Below are 27933 nucleotides of genomic sequence, written 5' to 3'. Positions count from 1 at the left end.
TTTCGCAGTCTAAATGCTGCCTAACTGAATATCTTAAGAGGTTCGCTTCTTAAACCCCTATAAAATATGAAGAGTCCACTGAAAGAATGATGGATGTCACTTTCTTGTCGAAAATGAACCAAGACTGTCAATGCATAGCTTAATACATATAGAAAGTACATACAGAGTTATATGGCATTAACACTGATAGTCATTGTCCAGTAATGATCGGAAAATCACAGTTAAGCATTGAGCGCTAAGCATTTCAAACTTTCAATTGCTTCTCCTGCAAAATGTATTCCAAATGACATCCATCATTCTTGCAGTGGACTCTTCATATATTGTTGTCCATTGCAAGAAGTGCAACCATGAATGAGAGGAAAGTAATGCAGTAAAAAATTCATTTTTCCTGTAATTATGTGGCTAACTGTATAAATGCATTGTAAATACAGGGACATCATTTTATTTTTACTAACATTTTTAATATTAACCTGTCTATACCTTTAGAGAACCGGAAACACCGCTTGCTCCCCCCTCCAAGACTGGAGTTCGATGATACTGATCACTCTACTAGGTATAGAAAGGAAGAAAAGTAGTTCATCCATTTACGCAAACTAGGAAATATCGCGATTTTGAGTTTGATAATTTTCATTAGGTTTTTCTTTAATCAAAGTACAGTACTGTATTAAGAATAAGTGTTTTTACTCACGAAGTGAGTTATCCATGCGAACGTATTCATTATGCGGTGTATATTATACTGTCTACAGCACATTTGTACAATATAGAGAAAGAAGTTAAATTGAAAAATAATCATAATATAAATATTTAAACACAATTTTGAAAATGGTGGCCGTTCATTTCGATACAGGCTTCAGTTCTTTTGTGCATATTATCGCACTATAGACTATTGCATCTAATTCCAATTGCCAGTTTCGTCCTTCGTACTAGTAACTCATGTTGAAATAATTCTATACCTACTCTACGTACTGTTAATTCAATCTTCACTTCTGCCCGACCCGAAAATATAAAATTACTCAGACATGCATTCTACTGTCCGTCCAAGTGGTTATGCCGCATGATTGTAGAAAGGGAGGATATCACGTGACAGTTAATTACTTAACGAGGCCCTTTTATTTAAGTTAAATTAAACAGCTGTATAAACGCCCAATTCCTAAGAGAAATTAACATTTTCAGAAATGAGCTAAGACAGCCCAGCTTTTACAGAGGGGCGAGCAGAAGCAGGTGGGGGAAATCGGGATGCGACGTAGGCAAACGGACAGTACCTGTGCGAAAATATGATTCAATATTGAAAGCTCTTTCGTCACTGGAAAACTCGAACATATTTCTGGAACGTACTATACTCAGTAACTCAGTACTGCTTACTATCTGCTGTCTTGGCTCTGTGTGGAGTTGGAACTTCATTAATAGAAGGGGTGGGAGTGAAGTCCATTCAAAAACTCAGGTACAATAAAAATTGAAGTGAAAATAAAATGATGTCCCTGTATATGTTTTATAATGCTGTAACACAATAAATTGTATATATTCTAATAAATGTACCGAAGTAAAACGCAAAAAAAAAAAAAAAAAAAAAAATAGGTGGTTTAATATTTTAAAGTGCATTCACGGAACACTAGAAATATTTTGCTCAAACCACTGTACAGGTAAGCTTAGTTGTGGTTCCGGTTGTTTGAGGACAGTACACTGCACTGTCTTACGTGCTGCTCATGGTCATATCTACAGCCGATATTGCAGCTTACCTTGCGGTTTACAAACCCCAAATGCGCGCTCTACTGATCAGTAGTACCTAATGAGTCAATAATACTGACAGAACGCATCAATATTTAGCAACCCTATGTAATCAGTAGGGCCGTGAGATCGGTATATTTGTATTAGTCTGAGGTGAACATACGACGCTCCGGACAGAATGTAGTCGGCGTGTTTCAAGTACATGCAAGCGAATTTAACACACGCCTAAGCAAGCATGTTCCGTGTTTTGTATACGATTATTGCGTATTATAAAATCAAGACAATACAATCATTGTATATAAGGGTTAATATCGGAAAGGTCTAAAATGCTGGTGAGGTTGAGAATAATTGTCGGAAATCATACTCGCCTGGGATTGAACCCGGGATCTTCCAGACCTACGCTACTTGCTCTACGAACCCTGCTACCAATAAATAAGAAATAATTAAAAATTAAATAAATAAATAAGAAGAATTAATAATACTTGTTTACTTATGGTTTCTAGAGAACCCGAAGGTTCATTGCCGTCCTCACATGAGCCCACTATCGGTCCCTATTTTGAGCAAGATTAATCCAGTCCCTACCATCATATTCCACCTCCCTGAAATCCATTTTAATATTACTCTCCCATCAACGTCTCACCCTCCCCAGAGGTTTTTTCCCCTCCGGTCTTCCAACTAACACTCTATATGCATTTCTGGATACGCCCATACGTGCTACATGCCCTGCCCATCTCGAAGGTCTGGATTTAATGTTCCTAATTATTAGTAATTAGACATTGGATGCGGGATGACTTATCGTTGAATGTAAGTGCACATTTACTATATGTTACAATTTTTTTTCATTCAGACCATTGGCTGAACAGGTCTTAAACGTAAACAGACGACGTCAATATGCTACTGTATCTCCGTACAGTCAGAAGGAAAAGAAAAATAACGTACTGTAATACATACCTTGCAAGGTTCAGTCCTCGTCATCATTGATGCAATTACTAGAGTTGCAGTAAACGACGATATATTCTCGTAAGTTGTCGAAGCTGAATCGTCTTCGCCTATCGCTTAACCAGTTTTTGTATCGAGAGAATTTCTGAAGAAAACCTCTAGAATGGGGATCACCCAATTTCTTTAGAGGAATATTTGTACTGAGCATCATGTTGCACGTGTCGTTAGACCTGCACAACTAAATGATGATGATGATGATGATGATGATGATAATGATGATGATGATGGTTCCTCAGATTTCATTTCAACGCATTTCCTGTGCGATGTACTGTTGCAATGTTTCTCTATAGCCTGAGTTTTTCTGGTTTTTATTTCAATTTTACATACATTACACACGATATTGTCTTCGTTAATATATAAAATGTCACTCTCATACTTCTTAATTGCATTTCGAATTTAACGTTTTGCCGTTATGAATGGATCAGCACAACATATTCAAAGCGTACTAAATACTTGAGCAGGATAACACAACTGCACACATTACGTTGCAATGTTACTATGAGCGGATCGGGGTTCCTTCGTTTTGTACGCTGCTGTACTCGCCAGGTACACAAAAGACGGACGGCGCGGCACGTGCCATATACTCTGATACGAAATAACTTCACTTTTTCTTAATTCATCCCGCATCCACTGTCTACTAATTATGTTAGGTGAAGAATAAAATGCGTGCAGTTCTGCGATGTGTAACTTTCTCCTTTTTCCTGTAACTTCATCCCTCTTAGCCCCAAATATTTTCCTAAACACCTTATTCTCAAACACCCTTAGCCTTTGTTCCTCTCTGAAAGTGACTTCAAGTTTCACATACAGAACAACCGGTAATATAACTGTTTTATAAATTCTAACTTTCATTTTTTTGAGAGAAGATTGGATGACAAAATATTCCCAACCGAATAACAACAGGTATTTTCCATATTTATTCTGCGTTTAATTTCCTCCCGCGTGTCATTTATATTTGTTACTGTTGCTTGAATGTAGGCCTATCTGAATTTTTCCACCCCATCAAAGGATAAATTTCCATAAAAAATAAATGAATAAAATAAATAAAAGTACGTAAAGAATACATATATACAAATAAATAAATGTGGATAAAGATAGACTAATGCAGGATATATTAAGTGCAGGCAGAAACAAGGAGATCGTGAAAGAATGCAAGGCAACGTGGGGATGAAGCACTGAAATCAACATCATATGAATTCGACTGCATACCAAGCGCTAACAGTAGAAAGAATTAAAATCTATTGAATTGGAATAGTGTTTACACAGTATTAAAACACTGAAATTGAAGCAAGCACTGAATTATTGTAATGAAGACGCTGTGTGAGGTGCCGTTCCTGGCATATTCATACAGCGCCTCAGACAGCAAGAAATGTGGGAGAGCCTGCCGACACAGGATGCTTTCATGGCGGCTCACACAAAAAGATCTTCTATTTAACAAATACAGTATGCGGTCATTTAGAAAAGAAACAGTTGGCGCGGTATCCGAATTGTGCAATTTCGAGTCGAGTCAAGAAATTTAGGAATAATAATTATACCTTAACTGCCTGTTAGTTTCACTTTTACATTATACGCAGTATGGTGATAAACTATCGAGACGCAGAGAAAGATTCAATTTACAGATTCTCGCGAAAGTACAACCACGGATAAATATACAATAGGATGCGAAACTGCGGTCAGCACCATCTGGCGGCAGGGGGCTGAAATAAGATGATCAGCGCCCAACGTCGTAGGTGGTGAACATTAGAACTACGTGTTGGGTACATTATCCAGAGTTCTCTATTTGTCCATTCGAGATATTGCTCGAGGAGACAAGATGGCAGACAGAAACTTGTTGATAAGTGAACATAAAGTGATACTACGTGTGTGTATAAACAGTGATGTTTATGGACGTTGTAAAATAGTGTTGTTAAATGTATTGTAAAGTAATAGTAATATAATAAATTGAATTATCTAAGTAGTTCTTGCAGACTTTTCCATTGCGGTGTACAATAAATACCCAAAGAATACAATCCCAATTATCTAATCTTTTGCTTTATTTTTTGTCTCTGCCTGGTTATATTTTAATTGGGTAGTGTAAAATAGATCGTCTCTTTTATCTTCCTGTTGGGTCCGGTAAGAATTTTCAGTAGAAGATGCTGTGAGGGATAAAAATGTAAATGTTTTATTTTAAATTGGGTTAGATTTGAATATCGATGAGGGTGGGAGGGAATACTTTCTCCACAGTTTAACATTTTCGTCACCAGATGCGCTGCTAAATGCATGGAGTAATTAGTTACTCTTTTCGCTACTTGGTGCGCTGCTAGATGTAATAACGCCCCTCCTTCCAACAGGTGGCAGCAAGATCAATTTCTACAACAGCGCCTCTAGTATGTGTTACGGGAAACTCAGTAGGTTTCGCATCCTATTAGGTATGTATTCATCCATGGTACAACTTTTCAGCATCTCTTGTGACGATAAATTTGATCTGGGACTTCGTCTTTCCCTTTGTCCACTCGGGTCTATTGCGCTGCACAGATTTTGTTTATATTCAATACCTACAAGTCAATTTATTCCGCAATGATGCACATAAATACTAGAGTTGAACAACGATCGAGAAAGCAAGACTAACAGCGCCCGCAAAGCCAAAAACCCACACGACAATGTTGCCTACGTCACGTCGTTGGTGTAAAGACTGCTTGTGAGTGTTTCAAGACATCGGGACTTGGGAGTCATCAACTCTCGAACGTCAAGCAGCCTTCAAGTAACCTATTTGAAACATCATCTCTACCTTTCAGTGTATAATAATCCGTTCCCCAATCTTTATTTAATTACAAGGCCCTTATTAAAAGGCTAGGAATTTTCTTTCACTATGTTTGAGATCAAGTGTACAATCTCAAGTAAAAAAAAATATTAACGCTTTATTTAACGTTATCTTTTATGTTTCTTAGAAGCGGAAACTTATTTGAGAATTGTCTTTTCCCATTTATATAATCATAGGTAATATATAACAGAACGAGAACATTTTGATAACTAAGATACTGTTCTGTTTTGTCTTTTTGTATCAATTAAACATTTATAATGTTATTTATTTCAATGATGTATGTTATTCAAATTACGGAATTTTTTCCCGCCAACCAAATGCTATTTCGAGAATGATTAGCGAGACTCGAAGCGCACGAGAGTGACGAGACGAGAGGTATGCACTTGAAACAAACAATTCTACAATGTATCAGGGAAATACCGGTACGTAGAATGCGTCATTCAGTTACGGGAAATAAACTACAGTTGTTTTGGTTTGAATTTTTATTTCGTTTGTTTACAAATGGCGAGTATGGATCTTAATAAGACATTAATTAATGGAAAGCATGCAATATATTTTTCTCTTCATACTAACGGGCAGTCCGCCGTTGTGGCTATGTGGATGGCGCGTGCGCTTTCAAACCTAAATGTCCGAAGTTCGATTCTCGGCGTGGGCAATGAAAGTAACATATCTTCCGTCCACTGGTGTTTGTCCGTTGTCTGCGACTGTCCTCTGATATGTCTGCGGTGGCCCAGAGTCATATGAATCCCATGACCAGGAAAGCGCTCATTTTGTGAGGAAGGAAGGAAGAAAGAAAGAATAAAGCGGTATTCCGAAATTAGTTGAATAAAATACTACATAAATTTTCATAAATGAAAAAATTAAAATTGCTTAGTGATGTCCAGAGAGTTTAGGTCTATATTATTACACCAGTTTTTATTTCCAAAGGACTTATGGACTATAAGGAAAAAATGTTGAACATTGTATTTTTATCACTGAAAATTGCTCCCTCCTAAACGAAAATCAATATTTTTTTAGTCATGTTTTGTCTTCTGAGACAAATGTCCATTTTCCGGAAAATTTAACCAGCACAATCGCTGAATATAGAGCTCGCAAAACACCCGTATAGTCATGGAGCATATATTCGAGACAGCCCTAAACTAAATGTATAACATGGTCTTATGCAGATGTGATTGGACCTTTCATTGCAGTCCACAGCTGTGGAGTAATGGTTAGCAAGTCTGACCGTGAAACGAGCGAAGTCGAGTTCAAATCCTGGTTCAGACAAGTTACCTGGTTGAGATTTTTTCCGGGGTTTTTCCTCAACTATTAAGAGCAAATGCTGAGTAACTTTCGGCGCTGGACCCTGGACTCATTTCGCTCGCATTATCATCTCCATCTTGCTCAAACGCTAATAATAACTACATTACTTGATAAAGCGTCGTAAAATAAACCAAATAATTAGACAACATGTTCCCGAACCGATGGATTGAACGAGGCGGTACAACAGCATGACCACCTCGTTCTCCCGATTTTACTCAGATTTATTTGGCACTAGTCAAGGGCATTGTACATTCCACCAAAGTGACCGATCTCATCAACTTACGTCATAACATTATGGAAACTGTAGCAACTATTACACAAGATATGCCAAAGAAAACCTGAACTAAAACTGAGTAGGATATTGTTCGTGCTATCAAGGGGCTCATGTAGAAACCTACTACCGATTATTTTTGCGACACTGAGTTGTGCTTTCTAATAAAGGTGACGAAAATGCCCTCGCATTTTACTTTCCCTTTTGAGAGACTGTTGAGCTTCGGGAAATTCGAGAGGGACACCCGGTATTTTGGTATTGCTCTTGTGACATTGAGTTGTACTTTCTCATGAAGGTGACGAAAATGCTCTCCCACTTTCCTTTCCCTTTCGAGAGGCGGTTCAAAATAGGGACATTCGAGAGGGTCACCCGGTAATTTGGTAGAGCCCGATCGAAAACTCTTGGCACCTGCGCAAAAGACGAATTGGCATCCTCTTACATTGACTCGCCAAAGAGTCTTGCTGGGAGGGAGGGTGTTTGAAGAGTTGCTTGCCAGTTGTGAGAGGAGGAAGTTGTTGGTTGCTGCCGCACAGAGCCCTCCAAATCCGCTCGCAGAAGCAGCCTCAAAAACAAGCTCGAGCAGTTTGGTGCCACACGTTTCCGATCTTTGTTACAATTTTAATTCCCAGACATTCTCGTGTGTGTTCAGAGTTGCAAATTTTTTTTTTAGAAAATGGGACTTAACTGAATTTTAGAAATCTTCCTACTTACCGAGGATGATGTGAAGAACGGCAGTTTGAATATCCGTCGTTCCGTGGAAACAATACGCCATGGTGTCTGTGCTGCCCCCTGGAATAACACCCACACGCAACATAGGCGTCGGAAGCCTGGCATCGGGATCGTTGTGATCTATGCCACTGTCCCGAGCTGTTCTTAGTATCAACCCGTTGAATATTTCCGAGAAAGTCCCGTCTCCACCTATGCACGCCACACCGTCTATGTTGTCGAAGGAACAGTTGAGGAGAGTGTCTCTTGCGTGGTTCTGCCGCTGCGTGACGATCACGTTGGCTTCCACGCCCGCCACAACAAGCAATGGCTTCACTTGCTTTTCATAGATTTTCAGCCCCTTCTTCTTGCCACCGTAAGGATTCACGAAAAGCAGAATCTTCTTCGGTCTGTTCTTCAACCCTGCAACACAAATTATTTTGCATAATGATCTATATGACCGCTGAACAATATTTGACATTAAATATTTCGTAATAAAAGGAACGAGTACACAGGAATTAAAACAGACATGGATGCTACACTAGGGAATGCGATTCATCGTTTTCGACTGTGATAAAATGGGCAGCACTATTTAAACATGGTCGAGAGTGTATGGAAGACGATCCCGCAGTGGACGTCCAGCAACAGCAACAAGTGAAGAAATCGTAGAAAAAATCCACGATATGGTGTTGAATGACCGTTGACTGAAGGCGCGGGAAATTAGCGAGGTTATGCGTACCGTAACTGAACGAGTGTGCCATATAATAGTCATTGTCTTGAGCATGTCAAAAGCCTTCGCAAGGTGGCCTCCGAGTTTGTTAAAATGTCAACGTCCGATGTCAAATATCGAGTGATTCCCTGGCTCGATTCGAGAATAACACGCCCGATTTTTGAGGCGGTTTTTGACCACCGATGAACTCTGAATCAAGTACTACATACCAGAGACGAAACAGCAGTCGAAACAATGGAAGCACAGTGATTCTCCGCCTCCAAAGAAACAAAAAGCTGTTTAATCGGCTGGGAAAGTCATGGCGTCCATGTTCTCAGATTATAATGGAATAACCATGATTGACTATCTGGAAAAGGGGATAAAAGTAACCGGAAATTATTATTAAAATCTCCTGCAACAACTGAAAGGGAACATTCGCGAGAAGAAGCCAGGTATGGCCAACAAGAAAATATTGTTTCATCACGAAAATGCACCTGCTCACACGTCTGCAATCGTACTTGCTAAACTACACGAACTACTGTTCTAATGTTGTTGCCGCACCTCTTTTACTCATAAGATCTCGCACCCTCAGACTTCTTTCCTTTCCCGAAACTCAAAACTCACTTGGCTGGGAAAAAATGTTCGTCAAATTGAAAGGTTGTCGCAGAAGCAAAAACCTTTTTTTTTTTTTTTTTTTTGCAGACCTCGAAGAATCTGTGTACAAGGAGGGTATAAGCCAGCATTGTAGCACCGGTGCACCAAGTGTGTTCATCTCAGAGGGGATTATGTTGAGAAATAAAAACTGTTTCAGAATAATTCTAGACTGCACCTGTGGAGTAACGGTTAGCGCGTCTAGCCGCGAAACCAGGTGACAAGGGTTCGATTCCCGGTCGGTGTAAGTTATCTGGATGAGGTTTTTTCCGGGGTTTTTCCTCAACCCAATATGAGCAAATGCTGGGTAACTTTCAGTGTTGGACCCCGGACTCAATTCACCGGCATTATCACCATCTCATTCAGACGCTAAATAACCTAAGATGTTGATAAAGCGTCGTAAAATAACCTATTAAAAAAAGAATAATTCTAGTTCAATTTCTATGTCAGATTATGAATTTTTCAAACTCTTGTATGTACCAAGTATTTCTACGAAAAACTATGCATCATTTGCTGTTAAAAATAGACATTTTAAAGCAGGCGTCTCAAGGCCAACGCATAAAAGTTATTACAGAGACCAAGTATAGATAGCGTAGTCAGCTGAAGAGATAAGCACAATATCCGAAGACAGCCGATCGCTGATTCATGTTAGAATCATGAGCGAGTTGTAACTGTCGCGGGAGAAATGCCACAAAGCTGCACTTGAGTTGTAATGTCACAATAGACAGTTGTTTGCGGAAGGAATAAAATTTCTTAAGTAGCAGTAGCAGTAGCAGTAGCAGTAGCAGTAGTAGTAGTAGTAGTAGTAGTAGTAATAATAATAATTTTATTTTCTAATTATATATTAATGAGTAAAAAGAAAACATCTGAAGCATGAAGAACCATACACGTTACGTAATTATTTAAGCACAAGGAACTGGCCACCCTAACCCATTATCTCCTGGCTTAGTTGCCTCATAAGTGGCGCCTTGTTTGTATCATTTTTGAGGTCCAGACCTGTCTTCGGACAGTTGACTAAACAACAACAATACTTCAGTTCTAGTAAATGGTTTTTGGTATCTCTCGTTTTTTTAGTTTATACTATATTTAATAAAATAAAATTCAATTACACAATAATAATTAAATTACAATTAAACTTGTTGGTTGTTAAGGTACGTATCCTTACAATGCGTCAATATTAATATATTAATTACAATAATAGTTAAATAATATGTTTCGTAATATTTTCAATAATTAATAATAACCAAAACATCTTAGAAATTCACAATTACTTTAAATTAGAACTATTCAAATCTTAAATCTGGTCTCAAATTCTTTTCTCAAGTCCTTCATTATATTCAAAATAGGTAACAATTTTAGATTAATAAAGTGGTAACAGTTCACCCACTGAAACTTGTGATTCCCGCAATTTCACTTTGCCTATGAAAGCTTTTATTTCTCCATACATTTGCGATAATAATGACATTCTTTCCTCGGAGATGGAGACAACATCGTAGAGGTAGATGTCTATTCAAACGTCGCGGTCAATGACGTCATCCGGAGATACACGAACTGCGCCCACATTTTGTTCCACTCTTACATTTAAAAAGAGAGAGGAGGAAGTGCTCCGAGAACGCCCTACTGAAACGTTTGTTTTAAAGAAATACACTATTTTTCGTGTTTATTGCGCAATTTAAAATTTTCGCAAAAAGACGTAAAATTCGTGAAAATTCTCGTGAAAAAATGTTGTCACAGATGCATATATTTAACACTAAACATGTAGACTCTATTTAGAGATACAGAAACAAAATTTTAAGCGAGTCTTGATGGGAGTTCAGCTGTATGTAGGCAACAATTTCACACGACTGTTCACAAGCAGCATACATACAGGAGCTCTTGTTTACTGCACATGCGCAGTGTGTTGTAAGCGAGACATTTCATAAGGGAGCTCCAAATTTTATTTACGTATCTGTACATATCCCTAACCACAACTAAAAAACATTTTTCGCGTTTATCGTTGAGAGAGAGAGAGAGAGGGAGGGAGGGAGGGAGGGAGGGAGGGAGGGAGGGGAGGGGGAGAGGGGGAGATGGGGGAGGGAGGGGGAAGGGAGGGAGAGAGAGAGAGGGAGAGGGAGAGAGAGAGAGGGAGAGGGAGAGAGAGAGAGCTCTGTTATATCAGCATCGGAAACCCGCAAGACTTCACCCCAACCTACTTTTAGCTACTGCAGATGAGAGATGGAATAAGGGAAATGGAGAATGTGTTGGGGGAATGATAGATGGGATCTGGAGTACGCAGAGAAAACTCCTCTGCAATGTCTGTTTGTCCACCACAAATTCCATCACTTATATGTCGAGGATCGAACCAAAGCCGCCCGGATGGAAGACTAGTGCGCTAGCGCTTAATCCACAGAAGCGGCAATTCTGACTTGTTCTATATTCAGTTGTCCTTGGACACAGGCAGCAAAAGCATGGAATGAAATTAAATAATCGTATCTAAATTCATCCGATCTGTCGTATTACTTTCCTTGTCGTCCTCTATCACCGCCTCTTTTCCTTGCCATTACAAAATTCAGCTAATAAGATTAAAACTATTTGGGATATTATTAAAAATAAAACTAATCGATATTCAAAGAATGAAAATATTACTTGTATTAAAATCAATTGCAAATCATTTTAACGACTTCTATTGAGGGTGTTAAAAATAAAGTTTACAACGTTTCAGGGCTAATAGAAGAGGTGAAAACAAATATATTTTGTAAGTGACAAAACTTTGGCAGACGCGCCCTTTATTGTGTACGTGTTAGTATAATCCATAAAGAACAAGACCAACTGTCGTTTTAGAGGTGGTGTTCTAACTGCCGTCCATTGAAGGTATTGTAAACTGGTACCTTCGTACTATGGAGTGTCTGTAACGCTCAAAAAGGCCAGCATTGTCTCTAATAACATGTGCGGCTTCAACAACGCGAGCAACTAAGTCTTCTGCCGTATTGATCGGTGCCTCATACACAAAACGTTTTACGTCTCCCCACAAAAAGAAATCCAGGGGGTTAGGTCCGGTGATCGAGGTGGCCACGGTACTGGCCCACCCCTGCCAATCCAACGATCGGGGAATGTAGCATTTAAGTGGTTCCTGACACGACGATCAAAGTGTGGAGGGGTACCGTCATGCTGAAACCATATCCGTTCTCTGATGTTCAATGGGATATTTTCTAAAAGTTCTGGTAGGACGTCGCGTAGAAAAACAAAATAATTACCACCACGTAGACTGTTCGGCAACAGATAGGGCCCTACAAGGTGGTCGTGCACAAACAGAACTAACCAGTGTGTGTTGTGACGAAGTCAAGTCATCTATCCTTCAGGCCATCTAGCGGCAAAACGGCACATCTGCTAAACTTTTGTCACGTGAAACAGTTGTTCGTTTTTACCTCCTCTATCATCCCTGAAACGTTGTAAACCTTATTTTTAACACCCTGTATAAACTGTGCAAATTTGTATAGTTTAATGAAGGTATGCTTGTAAATTGAATTAATCTGTTTACTTTATATTGTATTTATTTGTATAGTATGGCTGATGAATTGTATGTGCTTTAAATTAAATAGTAAGCTGTGTACCTCTATTGATGAATTGTTTTTGTTTGTAATTTGAAGTAATTTGCATGAAATGTATTATTAATTTCTGTATATCTCAACTGATTGAATTGTTTATGACTTAAATTGAATTAACTTGTTACGAATTATATTTTATAGCTCAACTGATGAATAATAGTTTATGTTGTAAATTTAATAATCTGATTGGCAATGTACTGTATATTTTTAGCAGAACCATCATCGATGTAGCTCAGTCGGCAGACTCGCTGGCCTACTGATCCGGAACTGCGCTCGGGCTTGGGTTTGGTCCCATTGGTTTCTTCCGAGGTTTTCCCCACCAGTGGGACTGATGCCGGATGGTCTATGGCGAGTCCTCGGCCTCACTTCATTTCACCCTTTTTCATCTGATTATACCTGGTTGGGTTTTTTCCGAAGTTTTCCCCAACTATAAGGCAAATGCCAGGTAATCTTTTGGCGAATCTTCGGGCCTTATCTCATCTCACTACATCTCGCCAAAAATATTGTAAAATATTTTAGAAAACTGTAAAAAATTGTAGAAAATTACAAAATTGTTAAAATTGTAATTGTAATCTCGTAAAATTTTGACTTGTTCCACATTTTAAAGCAGTGATGTCAAAGCAAGCGCATTTTTCTGACCTTGACGTCGTGCGCGGGCAGCAAGCGCTAAGTATGGAAAGAGGAAGGGTTGTGTATATGAATAAGCAACCTGTTGGATTAAGAAAAGAGTGGTGCACAAACTTCAAACGGAACGTGAAATTTTAAGTCGTTATTTTTATATGGCTTCTTTCTGTTTAATATTATCCATATTGTCTGTAAAACAAAAGTACTAACACTGATTTCTTAATATTAAACTTGTGTTTTGAATCTTAATAACATAATAGAGAGTTAAGAAGGAATATTCACTTAAATTCCATAGTAGTATAATATTATACTGTATTAAGTGGATGAAACACATCATTCATAAAAAAAGTGATATTCCAAAGAAAGACATTGGGTATGACATGATAAGTTGGAATTTATATTGAGGGTATCTTTACCTTTACAAAAGTAATCAATAAACTAATCAAAACAATATTACAGTACAAAGCAAAGTTACCTAGGTACTGTATCTGTTTTAAGTGTAACTAATATTACATAACAAAACTCTTATCGCATTATGTTTTTAAGGTGATATTTGTGAGCAAATTCCTATCATCAGAATATTAAATAATTTTCTCGAAATCTGCTGAAGCTATAGAGCTGACATTTTTACAACACATGGGCACGTATCTTTTGCTTATGATGTAACAGTAGTTGCTTTGTTAATTCAATTCCTTACAAACAATTTCCATGCGAATATTTTCAAAATGTTCAATACACTATCTTCAGTAATACGTATATACGGTATATATATTTCTATACGAAAAGTTGAGAAAATATTTGTTTTGAATAAAAAAATCAAACTTGGAAAAAATGAGCATTAAAATTAAAACTTACATTCTTATAATGCACTTATACTTCTCAGGCAAATCTAAAAATTAACATGGATACAGTTTTAATAAGTTCTCTTCCTTTTATCTATTGAATCAGTGATCGCCATCCCTGAATACAGCTCGACCAAGCGGCATATACCACCTCTTTCGTCTGTGTCTTTCCTTTCCGCTGCAAAGCGCTCAGGCTCTCCTGGGCTCTAAAGCGCGCGCTTGCTCCTGTGGCCATCAATTGACATGCCAGTCTTAAAGCTTCATTGCTAATGTAAGATCTATGGAATATAATAAATAAAAAGAAAAAAATATCTATCCCTTCGATTTTTCCTTCTCTTTCTCCCCCTTACGCTGTCTCTATTTTCACATTCTGCATTCTTCGCACTTGGAATGACTCAGCACTAGGAAAGAATGTTTATCTCTAACTCATTTCATGGCAAGCAATTGTATTTATCTACATAGCATTACTATTGACACTGTTATCAATATTAATGTGTTCATAAGGATTATGATTTGTATCAATGTCAAACACTTTGTATGGCATGGTTCATTAATTGCTTAATCATCTGTCTCACACCCGTCGTACTACGTATTTTGTGACGCGTTCTCACTTAAATGAGCCGTTCAGAGCAGAAGTGGTGTGAGTCAAAATTGACTTACACCACTTCTGCTCTGAACGGCTCTTTAATGTATACGTTCGTGCCAAGCATCTGGCTCAGCTCTTTTAACTCTGATAGAATTCATAATAAACAAAATTGTTTTCACCAAGGAGGCGATATATCGTTGGATATAAACTGCCGTACTACACATAAGAACGTGCTGGTCTGTCTTCTTATTACGTTTAATTTCAAAATCAGCCCAGACCATTTGGATACACATATTACGAAGAAATTCACTGCTCTATTTTAGTCAAATAAATTACAAAATATTACATAATCCGAGTCACAGGAAAAGGAAGGGATCAGTGACGTCGCCAGGATCAGAGCAAAGGGGGTGAGGATGGGGTGCGAGCTGTAAAAATGGGGTACATAAAAAATTCAAAATGTTCTCTCATGGAGTTGCGCGCATACTATACATCTGTTTATTAACATTACTATGTATTATTATTATTATTATTATTATTATTATTATTATTACAGTAGCGTGCAAATTAATTCGCACGACGCAATTACTTACGCAAAAACACTCAAACGGGATAAAAAAAGGATCTAAGACATACCTCAATAATCTATGTGGCCTCCCTTGTTCCTAATAACAGCTCTGAGACGATTTGGCATGGATTCCACTAATTTCCCACAAATATTCATTTCTTCATCGCGAAACCATACACCAATGAGGGCAGAAATCATCTTCTCCTTTGTAGAACAATCCATTTTTTGCATTCTTCTTTTGCAAATTGACCACAAGTTCTCAATGGGGTTGATGTCGAGTGAGTTGCCTGGCCAGGGGAGTACCTGAATATTCTTCTTGTTGAAGAATTCTGTAGTTTTTCGAGACATACGGAATGGTGCCAGGTCTTGTTGGAACACACCTCTGCCATCCGGAAATGATTTTTGCAGCTGGGGTTCGATTCTGGTTTCCAATAAGTGAATATATTTGTCAGAATTCATCATTCCCTTGATAGGTATTAATGCTCCAGGCCCTTCATGTGTAAAGCAACCCCAAAACATTACTTTAGGGGGGTATTTGGGTGCTTATTGGAGATGAGCTGCTGTTACTTTTTCGGATCCTTTCCGTACGTAAGAAACACGGTGGCCGTGGACCTCGAAATGAGACTCATCGGAAAAAAGTACATTCTTCCAGTCATTCACTGTCCAGTGTTGATATAATTTTTCCCACATTACTGTAAGCGTTTTTTGCACATAACAGGGGTTAGCAGTTGCTTCTTAATAGGCTTACGAGCCCTTCGTCCAGCTTCCAAAAGCCTACAACCGCACTGTTGTGACGTGAATATTTGCCCCAGTGGTAGCCATTAACTCGCGGGTTAAGTCGACAGCAGTTAGTCTAGGATTTAATTTACTTTTTCCTGACAATTAAACGATCATCGGCAGGTGAAGTCTTCCTTTTCCGGCCACAGTTTCCTTTTTTCTGGGGTGTGATGAATCCAGTCTCCCTGTATCTTTTTATAATCGAATTAACAGTAGCCAAACCGATGTGACATTCTGCAGCAATTTGCCTCTGTGTCATAGAAGAATGCCCTGCTAATGTTATAATTTTAGACCGTTTTCGTGGAGTTGTATGCATTTGTGAAGACGACAGAATGTACACAGGATTGCAGTATTAAGTCTTTAACACAGCTGAAATGCTTATAAGTACAAAACGACAGGCAAAATGTCACATATTATAAAAAAAAATAATAACGACAGACCTTCAACAATGGAATTACACGTACTACAGATGTCATTTAAAGCGGTATGAGCAGCTGTGAGGCAAATATTGACAGAAAATGTAAAAATATGTCGTGTTCGGATTAATTTGCACGCTACTGTATTATTATTATTATTATTATTATTATTATTATTATTATTATTATTTTGACATTATGAAAGAACTGCAGATTGAACCGATTACGGAATACCTACAGAAATACAGACAAAACTGGAGATCACATGTCATCAGAATGCCTCGTTCTAGAATTCCACGCCAAATTTTAAATTACCATCCTGATGGGCAAGAGATCCTTGGGCAGACCGTTCAAGCGTTGGCAAGAGACCGTAACGGGCCACTAGGCCCAATACATGCGATGATGATGATGATGATGATTACGATGATGATTACTACTATTACTACTTACCTGGGAATGTGTGTTGAGTTTCCTAATATAAAGCTATACGTCGATTACCATGGGCAGCATCAAATTTGTCGATTAGATCCTCAATATCCGCGCCTTTACGAGATCCTGCTATACAGAAGGACTGCGAGATCGCTGAGACATTCATGGCCCGTTCTGTTCCGCAAGTGAGTTTTAATGCAACGTAAACACAAAAATGCACGCTCACATCCCGCACTAGATGCTGGTGTTACGATAGAGACTATGGAAAGTTTGTGAATTTCGTGAAATGCGAATTTATACTCCCGAAGAAAATTAACAAATTTTAAAATGTTGTCAGTAGTGACATCATGTTCATTCTCATAACATTCAATTGTTTTAATAATAATAATAATAATAATAATAATAATAATAATAATAACAATAATAACAATAATAATACTAATAATAATTATTATTATTATTATATTTATTTATTTAATCTGGCAGAGCTAAGGCAGTAGGCCTTCTCTTCCGCCCAGCCAGACTAATTCTAATTAAATACATTTCCTTACATAGTTATTACATTAATATCTAGATCATAAAACAACATGAAAGTAAATAATGAAAATTGGATAACTAATGTTAGTGTGACAATAATAAACACTGGCAAAAAAAGTGCAATTGTAATAATTATAAAACCATTTAGCTAAGTATGCCATCATTAACAATTATTGACCTTCCACTATATAATAGTAATATACGTTACAAGAGCGGTATGTTGACGTTTTCATGGTCGAGGAAAAGATTGAAAAAGCGAAACGTAGTTGAGCTTTTTTTTAATTTCCGAGAACATGAAAACAAACATATCGCTCGTGTATCGTACATTATTTTGTGCGAAGATCGTTTATTACATACCTGAAAGACGAATTTCTAATTAGTTGCAATGAAATCTCCATGTTGGTTTCTGTTTAATGACGGCAACTTCGGAAAACCAAAATATCTTTCTTCAACATTGTTGCTATAAAATGATTTCTGTGTTTACTATACTCCAGCAGGCCGTGATATACGTATGTCTTTTTTTTCCCCAGTCTATAAATGCGAACTTAAAACAAACGGTAAGGTTATGTAATGATTTATTTTTCATTTTAATATTTTAACAATATTATTTATATAACATATTGCAGTAATAACATCGGCATCTGGAATCTTGTTGATTTTTTTCACGGCTTCCTTAATGTTACTTGTATCAGGAATGTAGTAGACTTTACTTAATTTTTGCAAATATTTAAAAACAACAATTAACATTGCAATTTAGGTGAAATTGCAGTGGCAAGTTTCCAATTTAAAATTATTACTATGTTAAATGTCTCTAAAAATAATATGTTAAAAGCCTAAAGCAATAAAATGAATGTCGCGCTTAAGCGGTAAGAAGAGGGAAATTGTTATGTGTGTTACGTTGGGAATACTGAATGTGGTATTTCACACTTACCGCGTAACGGTTCTCTGCGGAAAACAAGCAAATACGCACGATCTCGCACAAACATTCATATAAGGAAAACATTTATCAAAATATTATCTGTGTTATTAAATGGAAGTGAAAGTTCGCAAATTGAAAGCCAGGAAAACGATATTTTATATAGAAGTCACGGAAATGTATATATGGAGCAGAATATTAACAATCAGCTGGGAAAATAAATCGTTACATTTAATAAACTATATTATTTTAGCGTTACCATATGGTCATGCATTGCAACATTTAAATTATTCAGCTGCACATGTAGGTATATTTAATTAACTTTACAGATCTCCCTTTAAATCCAAGCTGTATAATATGGTCTTTCTTACTGTAGCGAAAAATTACAAAAATTCAATATGCAATTTAGTTGTGAGCAGCTAAACCATTCGGGAAGTGTTTTTATCTGCAGTGATTTGGATTGCAACACATTTTTAAGATTAATTATTTGTTAATGTGTGAGTGAGACTTATAATTGAAGGGTTCAAAACCATAGTGGGCTAAGGGCCATTTACTAAAACCGTAGAAAACAAGAGATAAACTGAAGTTATCAACAGTAATCTCACTAGAGGTTTTGATTTATCTAGGGAAAATCAAAATTCGAGTGGATTTAATTCACTATTACACGATTAGAAGAAAGTATATGAAGATTAGAAGTAACGAAGTACTCCAATACAATAAAATATTAATTGACTTACGAAAATACAACTGTCTTCAAATGTATTATTTTATCATCTCTAAATTACAAACATTACGCTAGATGGCAGTAGTGTTTTATGTTTAGCCGGTTTAGCTGTTTTCTTGTTATCAGTTGTGCCAACTATGGAATCTCCATTGAACTCTGTGGACGGTTACTAGTCAAGAAGGCTTTGTTGATTCAGTTTCATTTTTATTAAAAAGTATCATCCCACTTCAATTATCCGGATCCCAGTAACCAACGTCACTTGACAGATGATTTTCAATAAATCTTAGTATTAAACAATCTCTGATACGTGACTATTCATAATATCATATAGCAGAAGCTATAACAAACAAAACCTAAATAATATAAACAAGTGTTACAAAAGTTTTAATTAGGGATGATGAAATAAACAAGAAAAGTTTTAATTAACGATGTTGAAATAAAAAATAAACATGAACAATTTTAAAAGGAACAATTATTGAAAGTACAATTTTCAAATTTGAATGTTTTAGTGGTTGGTGTTAGTGTTTTATATTAGACTTGTGCTTAAAAGAAGTGGAACTCGTTGATGTACATGGTTTATTACTCAACTTATTCAGGATTTCCGAATGGTGCTCTTCATTTATTTGTAAATAGGATTTCAGGGAAGATGCAAAGGTATGACCAGTGATCTTTATTAATTCTTGTTCTTGAATGCCAATGCGAGTCATATTTGAAAGTGCTGTGCATCGACTGGAGTGGTTTGTAATTTTCTGTCTTTTTTTTTTTTTTTGACGTCCAGACCAATGCAGTTTGAAATGTTGGCAAACAAAGAAACAAATGCTAGGGACGCGATAAAATTGTGCGATAAGCAGCCATGAATGAAATACGTCCTTTCGTACCGTTTTATTGGTCAAAAGTAGTATGACGTAGTAAAAGTGTAATAGTCACCACAATTCAATGGAAACATATAGCAAGTAATATATAATATATCCATTCAAACTAAATGATGTCAATCTTCATTAAACTATGGTATTCACTTAACTTTAACCCTTGCTTTCTCCGTTTTTAATAAATGGCGCTTGGCCCACTATGGCTCTGAATCCTTCAACTGTTGTGGTACGAGTATTTCGTCCAGTATATATATATACATATATATATATATATATATATATAAACGATATGTCAATCTTCATTAAGCTATGGTATTCACTTAACTTTAACCCTTGCTTTCTCCGTTTTTAACAAATGGCGCTTGGCCCACTATGGCTCTGAACCCTTCAATTGTTGTGGTATGAGTATTTCGTCCAGTATAAATGGCATGAATCTTAACTGCTTGAAACCTCTGTAGTTCACGAATGTATAGTAAAGAATGAATTCTCCTTTACTTCAGTATGAAGCCGTCGAATTATTTGAAACTAGGTACGTGTCGTGTTGACCTTTGCCTGCACGCTTTTATGGCACAGCACGGACGCTCGGTATAGCTTTGCACTTTATTTCCTTCGTACCAACGACAATGAAATACTCAGCAACGTTTTACAGCCGGAAGTATCACTGGGAGAAGGTCACTACCACCGCCGAGAGAAAAATGTTAAGGGCGTTGAAATAAGGCAGCAGTGAGACTCCATCATCCAATACTTCTTATACTCCGTCCTCGAAAGGACATTGTGAGACGAGACACTTCATACAAAGGAAGTGCTGTAATTGGAAGTTAATTTTAAAATGATCAAGACAAGAGAATCCACTTACATAGCCGCCCCAATTAGAGAATCAATATGATCGACCGCCTAATCAATTCATATCGGGCAATACGAAAGATAAATGTGATATTTTTTCTAATGCTGTATATTGGCAGTAATGAAGTGGACGCTACCTTTTTAACACTAGAACGACCGAACGGGACATTTTTGTCCCATTCCAAAATTTAAACACGTCTCTCTCTTCTAACTACTTTCGAGGAAAGTTGGGGATTTCTGACTTATAATATTACCAGAATACAAATAACCTTTAATGTTAATTATTTGGAAAGTAATATTCATACTGAGTTAATACTCCAGTTCCAAAATAATTGTATTTTCCAAAATTTCCATTAATCCCCGCCAAGAGTACAGCCGTGGGACTGAAGCCGGATGGTCTATGGCGAGTCTATGGCGAATCCTTTGCATCAACCCCTTTGATTTGATTACCCCCTTTGATTTGACTACCTCGTTGGGTTTTTACGAGGTTTTCCCCAACCAAAAGGCAAATGCCGGATAACATTTTGGCGAATCCTCGGACCTCACCTCATCTCACTACATCTCGCCAAAACATTGTAAAAAATTGCACAAAATTGTAAAAATTGTAGAAAAATTACTAAATTGTAAAACTATAAAAATTGGTAACAATTGTAATTGTAACATTGTAAAATTTTGACTTGTTCCACATCTTAAAGCTTCATTGCTCATGTAAGATCTATGGAATAAAATGAATGAATGAATGAATGAATGAATGAATGAATGAATGAATGAATGAATGAATGAATGAAATCAATCTGCAGCAATCTCCGCCGACACCAATATTAAGAAACACAAATGAGAAAATTAATCTCCATAAATACCTGCCCCTGCTTACAGGAATATCATTTATCCTTATGTGTGCGAAGTCGTAACATGATTATATCAATGAAACAGATGTTATGTTTTACAAAAATCTCATGCCGCATAATTGGACTTCAAAAAAAAAATAAAGTTGCAATCCTCTCAGTTCAAGTTCCACCACAGAATTTCTGCACGGAAATATATGTACTTCGGTACATCATAATAATATATGATATGCAAAAAATAATCACTTAGGGCCGTATTCATAGACATCCTTAGCGCGGGCTTCCGGTGGATGATCAGTGAACTAACGTTTTTCGTATACATAAACTAGTGTTAGCTATATGATGTGATATGAATCCTGTACAAGTAGCCAGTCGATAGCCGGGGCTAATTTAGCACGTTCGTAGCGAGGGCCAGCGAAATGTCTATGAATAGCACCCTTAGTGAATTAAGACGGCGCTTATTCCGTCGGATCCCGACCACTTAGTAACTCATAACGAGTGCACATCTGCACATGTGTGGACATTGTGCCTTTTGTCATACATCTGTGACGCACTGCATGAGGGTAGGCCACCAGAGGGAACCCAAGAGGTGGAACTAGAACTGAGAGGATTCAATCCGACATCGGGATGGGAATCTGGTGTGGCTTAATGGATAGAGCGTCAGCACGTAGAGCTGAAAACCCGGGTTCAAATCCCGGTGCCGGAGAGAATTTTTCTCTGTTCCACTCATCCTTAATCTAAACATTAACCTGAAATCACATATTTACAATGCTAAGACATGAAAACTGGTAACACATTAGGCAAAGAATTCATATGGATGTCGATGTCTTTTTAGTTGTCAAAAATATGAAGCTCTCCGTTTTCCATAGGTGAAGACCCTAGTTTTGCCCTCTGCGCCTTTCATGCACGTTTATCAATATCTTACACACAAATTAGATGGTTCTCATTATCAAATCTTTCCTAATTTTAGAAATCATGTCAAACCCATGATTAAATTCGATAAATTCAAATACTAAATTTTCACAATTTCTTTTCTTTGCCTTCAACCTCGAAACCTGTGATAGATACTGTTGTAGACACACGAATTTAACACTTTCTGAAAGAATTGGCACAATCGGTTGGCATTTATAGATTTTATTAATGTTTATAAGGCTCAAAATGCTGTTTGACCTTGATCATGTAATGTCGGAATACGTCTATTTCATTCATGTTCTCTTCTGCTGTATTAATTTTGGATATACAGGGTGTTTCCGAGGTGGTGTTACAAACTTTCAGGGATGATGGCGTAGGGCTCATGTACCAATTTGAGATAAGGAATAATGGTCCGAAAATAAACGAGTCGAAAGTTATAAGCAAAAATAGTTGTGTGGAAATGGAATTGTAATTTGGCACCACGTGCCCTCCTTCCCTTAACTTTTGGAACAGTCGTGGAAAAATGATATGGGCCGGATGTCTCCTACGTGGGTTCTCGTACCGATACAATCTGTGAGCTTGTCTACTGTTCCCATTGGCTCATCCGTATTCGGAAATCAGGTCTGCTTATTCAGCTCTCGTGTACTCCTCCATTTCACTAGGACTGATCGACTGGACACTGCAACTTGTACACATACACTGCTGTCTACAAACGTGCATATCAGGACCGACCATGTCCGTTACACATTACGCTATCTGCATTGCTTTAGTGTAGTTTCCTGTCCCCATCCCTCAGACAGCGCACTGAATGGAATACTGTAAGTAGACAACGTAAACAACGTCAGATGAATGCAGTATGTGTAAGACGTACAGATAAATACACATAAATAAGGTGTACAGAGGAATAAAATTATTTCATTTCCACAGAACAATTTTTGCTTCTAACTTTCGACTCGGTATTTCCGGACAAGGGTTCCTTATCTCAAATTCATACATGTGCCCCTCGCCATCATCCCTGAAAATTTGTAACACCACCTCGGAAACACCCTGTATATATTAGCCAATTATTAATATTGACTCTAGTTTTGTCCTGAACGTCTATTTTCCTCACACGAATAGAAATGTTGTAATATGGGACGACCCTGTCCCATAATACCACCACTCATACCATAGCATGAATTCTTGAATAAATTTGAGTTACAATGGCATTTGATTTCCTTGATGCTGAGCATTACAAATCTATACTTCCTACTTCTTTAACATAAAGAGTACTCCTCTAGTTTAATTTGTTACAGCATAACAGCCGAGAAAAGCACCTCTGCAAAAACTTTTAATACAGGCGTAATGAACATGGCTCCCTCTCAGGCACAACTTTTACTCGGTGAACTTACTGCATCCCATTGCAGACGAAGACTAACCGAGAAGGAAAATACGATATGCCACTATACGTAACAGATAGCGCATCTAATTTCAGAAAAAAAAAAAACAGCCGTTTTCCATTTTACAACCCCGCCCATTTTCCCACCTTCTCCTCTAAATGAGGTAAAGTTTCAAACTCGTCGCCATCTTCCGCAACGGTACTGGTAAAGTAAGGCAACTGCAGAACATTCCTCGGGAAACAGATTTCGCTGAAGTAAATTCTGTCAGTATTTTATTGTTAAAGAGCGAATACGACTGCAGAGGAAATAGCGTAAACATTTCTCCTGGGTCGAGTGTCAAAATGTTTTTTATTGCGTAGTATGGGCAGACAATACAGGCTGAAGAAACGAAAAAAAAATCGAAAAATCGAAAGAGAATTGGGAGGACAAATTTAAAAGGTACGCAAAACGCGTCCTTGCAAGGGGTTGGGGGCTGTACGAAACTAAAGCATGTGAGCTCCAAGCCTGTTGGCCACTAGTCTCACTCCGGGTTACGCTGCTCCACTGAAGGAGTTCTAGAAAATTTTGAAGGGGAAGCCGAAATTGGACGTAACCTCTTAGGTACCACATACGCGAGGGGGACTGAGATTTGATCAAGTGATCACGGAACGGGGCGAGGAGGAGATGGCTGGTGTTTGCCGTTAGGATGGCGAGACGCTGTCATCTGTTGTTCGATGACAAAGCATGTGAAGGCCGTCGGAAGAAGCGCCGTGAAATCTAAATCTGCAATTTGAGAGGTCCCTGTCCTTTCAAATTGCGACTAATTGAGTGACCTCGTATGTTTAATAGACAATTTATTGGTTCTGAACTAGGGCATACGTCGTTTATAATAAAGGGCATATAGGTCCGTGGCCCATTTCTTATAGGGCTCATCCCGACATTCGTCTTACGCCTTAGGAAAACCACGGAATACCTTAGGCAGGATGAGTTGTCTCATAAATAAGAGACTAGCCAATTTGGCTATTATGTAGGAGGTGATTGTTGTCATGAGCCTTGTTGAATCGTCTCAATTTTGATACCAGCCATTTGGCTATATGATGGCTCAATTACGAATGGGGGAGAGATGTAATTGTTAATTAATTTAGAGTAATTAGGGAGATTCATGGGGATATGAGTGCAGGTCCGTGGCCCATTTCTTTTAGGGCTCATCCCGACATTTGTCTTAGCGCCTTAGGAAAACCACGGAAAAACCTTAGGCAGGATGAGTTGTCTCAATATCAGAGACTAGCCAGTTGGCTCTTAGGTTGAATGACTCTATGAATCGATGGATATATACTAGCCAATTGGCTCTATGATAGTTCCATCGATCAACAAAAGTAGATATTGTTAGGGAGGGATTTTTTTAGCCCAGTTAAGACAAGGTCATTTTAAAGCGGTTGCACTATCCAAGGAGTCTCATGGAGTTGAGTCGTGGCTACCAAAACCTGGGAGTAACGCCAGCCGAGGCCAGATATGAGCGGGTTGGGGTTATCACGAGCTTCCGCATACAGGTTCCTAGCCAGTCGAGCAATGAACTCGTCTATGGTTGGCAACTCTAGTTCATCATGGAACTTTATTCTCGAGGCGACTCGGGGGAGATGGTTAATGAGTCGAATCACCTGGTTTTGGATAACTTGGAGTTTACGGAGATGGGACATTGCCGCAAACCCCAATGCGGGTGCGGCATAGGTAATAACAGAGCGAATGAGGGCCTTATACATGGTAAGTCCTACCCTCAGGTTGTCAGGAGTTAAGGCCGCCAGAATGGGATAGTGTCTATCAGCCCGTTGGCCTTACGAGGAAGGGATTGGATGTGATCTCGGAAGGTGAGATGAGAGTCCATAATGATCCCTAAACATTTAATTTGGTTCATCCACGGCATTTCTCGTCCGAAAAGTGTGGGTGGTTGTGGTATGTCTTCGAGCCTCGCTCTTGAAGGAACGTCTAGGTTAGAGCATTATATACAGCTGACTCTCATTCAGTGCAGTTCAGTTTAATTAGTGACAATCCAGTATATATTCGAACATATTTTACGACGCTTTATCAACATCTTAAATTATTTAGCATCTGAATGAGATGAAGGTGATAATGCCGGTGAAATGAGTCCGGAGTCAAGCACCGATAGTTACCCAGCATTTGCTCATATTGGGTTGAGGGAAAACCCCGGAAAAATTATATTCGAACAGAATATCTATTCGGGATACATACTGTATATTATGAAGAAATCGTATAAAAATTTTCTTGCTACATTTCTACGGAATAAATGAGGTAGTAGGGTTGCCTAATTCCGTGATAAAACTAATACCGTGATACTTTTTTTTAACTAAATGTCCTAGGATTGGGTATCTTGCAAGGAAGCTCACCGATGTCTCAAAAGTGGGCGAAGGATGCACTCTATGAAGATGTCTGGCGCTGTGGTCGAACGTCAAAGCTTTGACTGACATTCAATTTAAAAAAATGTATCACGGAATTAGGCAACTTTACCCTACACCGAAGACCGTAATACATGAACAATGAGCTCATTTTTATAATAGTTGATAATGTAAAACTAACAGAGGTTAAATTCAGATCTATTTTGCGACTTCTATTGGCATTATATACTTTTTTATTTATTTTTTGTAGCACTAAACCTACTTCGGTTTGCAACATAATAATTTATTAATAATAATAATTATTATTTATTTATTTAATCTGGCAGAGTTAAGGCCAGTAGGCCTTCTCTTCCGCCCAGCCAGACTCTAATTCTAATTAAATACATTTGCTTACATAGTTATTACATTAATATCTAGACCATAAAACAACATGAAAATAAATAATGAAAACTGGATAACTAATGTTAGTGTGACAATAATAAACGTTGGTAAGAAATAGTTATAATAATAATAATAATAATAATAATGAGATAATTTAGATATTTATCTGTGATATATATATATAACCATTAAACATTGAGAAACCTGAAACAGCCATTATTGTTAACAAGAATTGTTAGAAAAATATCTCGTTAGCCTATTCTTAAATTGGTTTGATGTCTGACAGTCCCTGACATTACTCGGTAGGGAATTCCAAAGTCGAGGAACAGCCACAGTGAAAGAAGATGAATATGAGGATGTTCGGTGGGAGGGAATGGATAATATTGAGGAGTGTTGTGATCGTGTGTCTAGGTTATGATGGGTGGATAAATTTTGAAAACGAGACGCAAGATAGACAGGGGTGGAGAAATGCAATATGTGAAAGAGAAGGGAAAGACAGTGGATTTTCCTACGATCTTCTAGACGGAGCCAGGACAACATTTCGAGGGATGGTGTTACGTGATCAGCCCGGCCAATACTGCAGACGAAACGGACGCACATATTATGAACACGTTGTAGTCTCTGCGCCGAAGTAACGCTTAGGTCAGTAAGCAGAATATCACAGTAATCGAAGTGGGGCATCACGAGTGTTTGCACTAACATTTTTTTCATGGAAAAGGGTAGAAAATTCTTCAATCGTCTAAACGAGTGGATTAATGAGAATACTTTTTTGCAGGTTTCTGCAACTTGAATGTTCCAATTTAAACTTGTATCCATATAAATACCTAGATTCTTTACTGATTCACTGAACGCAATTTCGGTGCCGTGTATTTTAATCGGGGACAAATTTGGTATGGTAATAGTGCTTAACAAACGTGAATGACCCACAATGTTTGACTGTGATTTTTCTGGATTTAGTTTAAGTCGGAATTTCCGTGTCCATGTCCAGATTGAGTCCAGATCGTCATTAATTTTAGTTATTGCATCATTTATTTCGTCAGTGTGGAATTTTATGTATATTTGAAGGTCGTCTGCATAGAGATGGTGTCGGCAGTACTTTAGAGATTCTGATATGTCGTTGATATAAATTGTAAATAGTAAAGGGCCAAGAACTGA

At 37.8% G+C, this 27933-nt stretch overlaps 1 protein-coding gene across 1 annotated transcript in view; it reads right to left on the bottom strand.

Annotated features, from left to right (window-relative positions):
• Cerk (Ceramide kinase) overlaps nucleotides 1-27933 on the bottom strand; it is a 232528-nt gene that overhangs the window by 124989 nt on the left and 79606 nt on the right. The window contains exon 3 of the mRNA XM_069838298.1: nucleotides 7806-8222. Within this exon, the coding sequence (XP_069694399.1) occupies nucleotides 7806-8222 (417 nt within the window). The remainder of the gene's footprint in view (nucleotides 1-7805; nucleotides 8223-27933) is intronic.

Source organism: Periplaneta americana, chromosome 10, assembly GCF_040183065.1.
Source record: "Periplaneta americana isolate PAMFEO1 chromosome 10, P.americana_PAMFEO1_priV1, whole genome shotgun sequence".
Taxonomy (NCBI): Eukaryota; Metazoa; Arthropoda; class Insecta; order Blattodea; family Blattidae; genus Periplaneta; species Periplaneta americana.
Note: the sequence above shows the minus strand (reverse complement) of the source record. Positions and strands in the feature narration are given on the sequence as shown.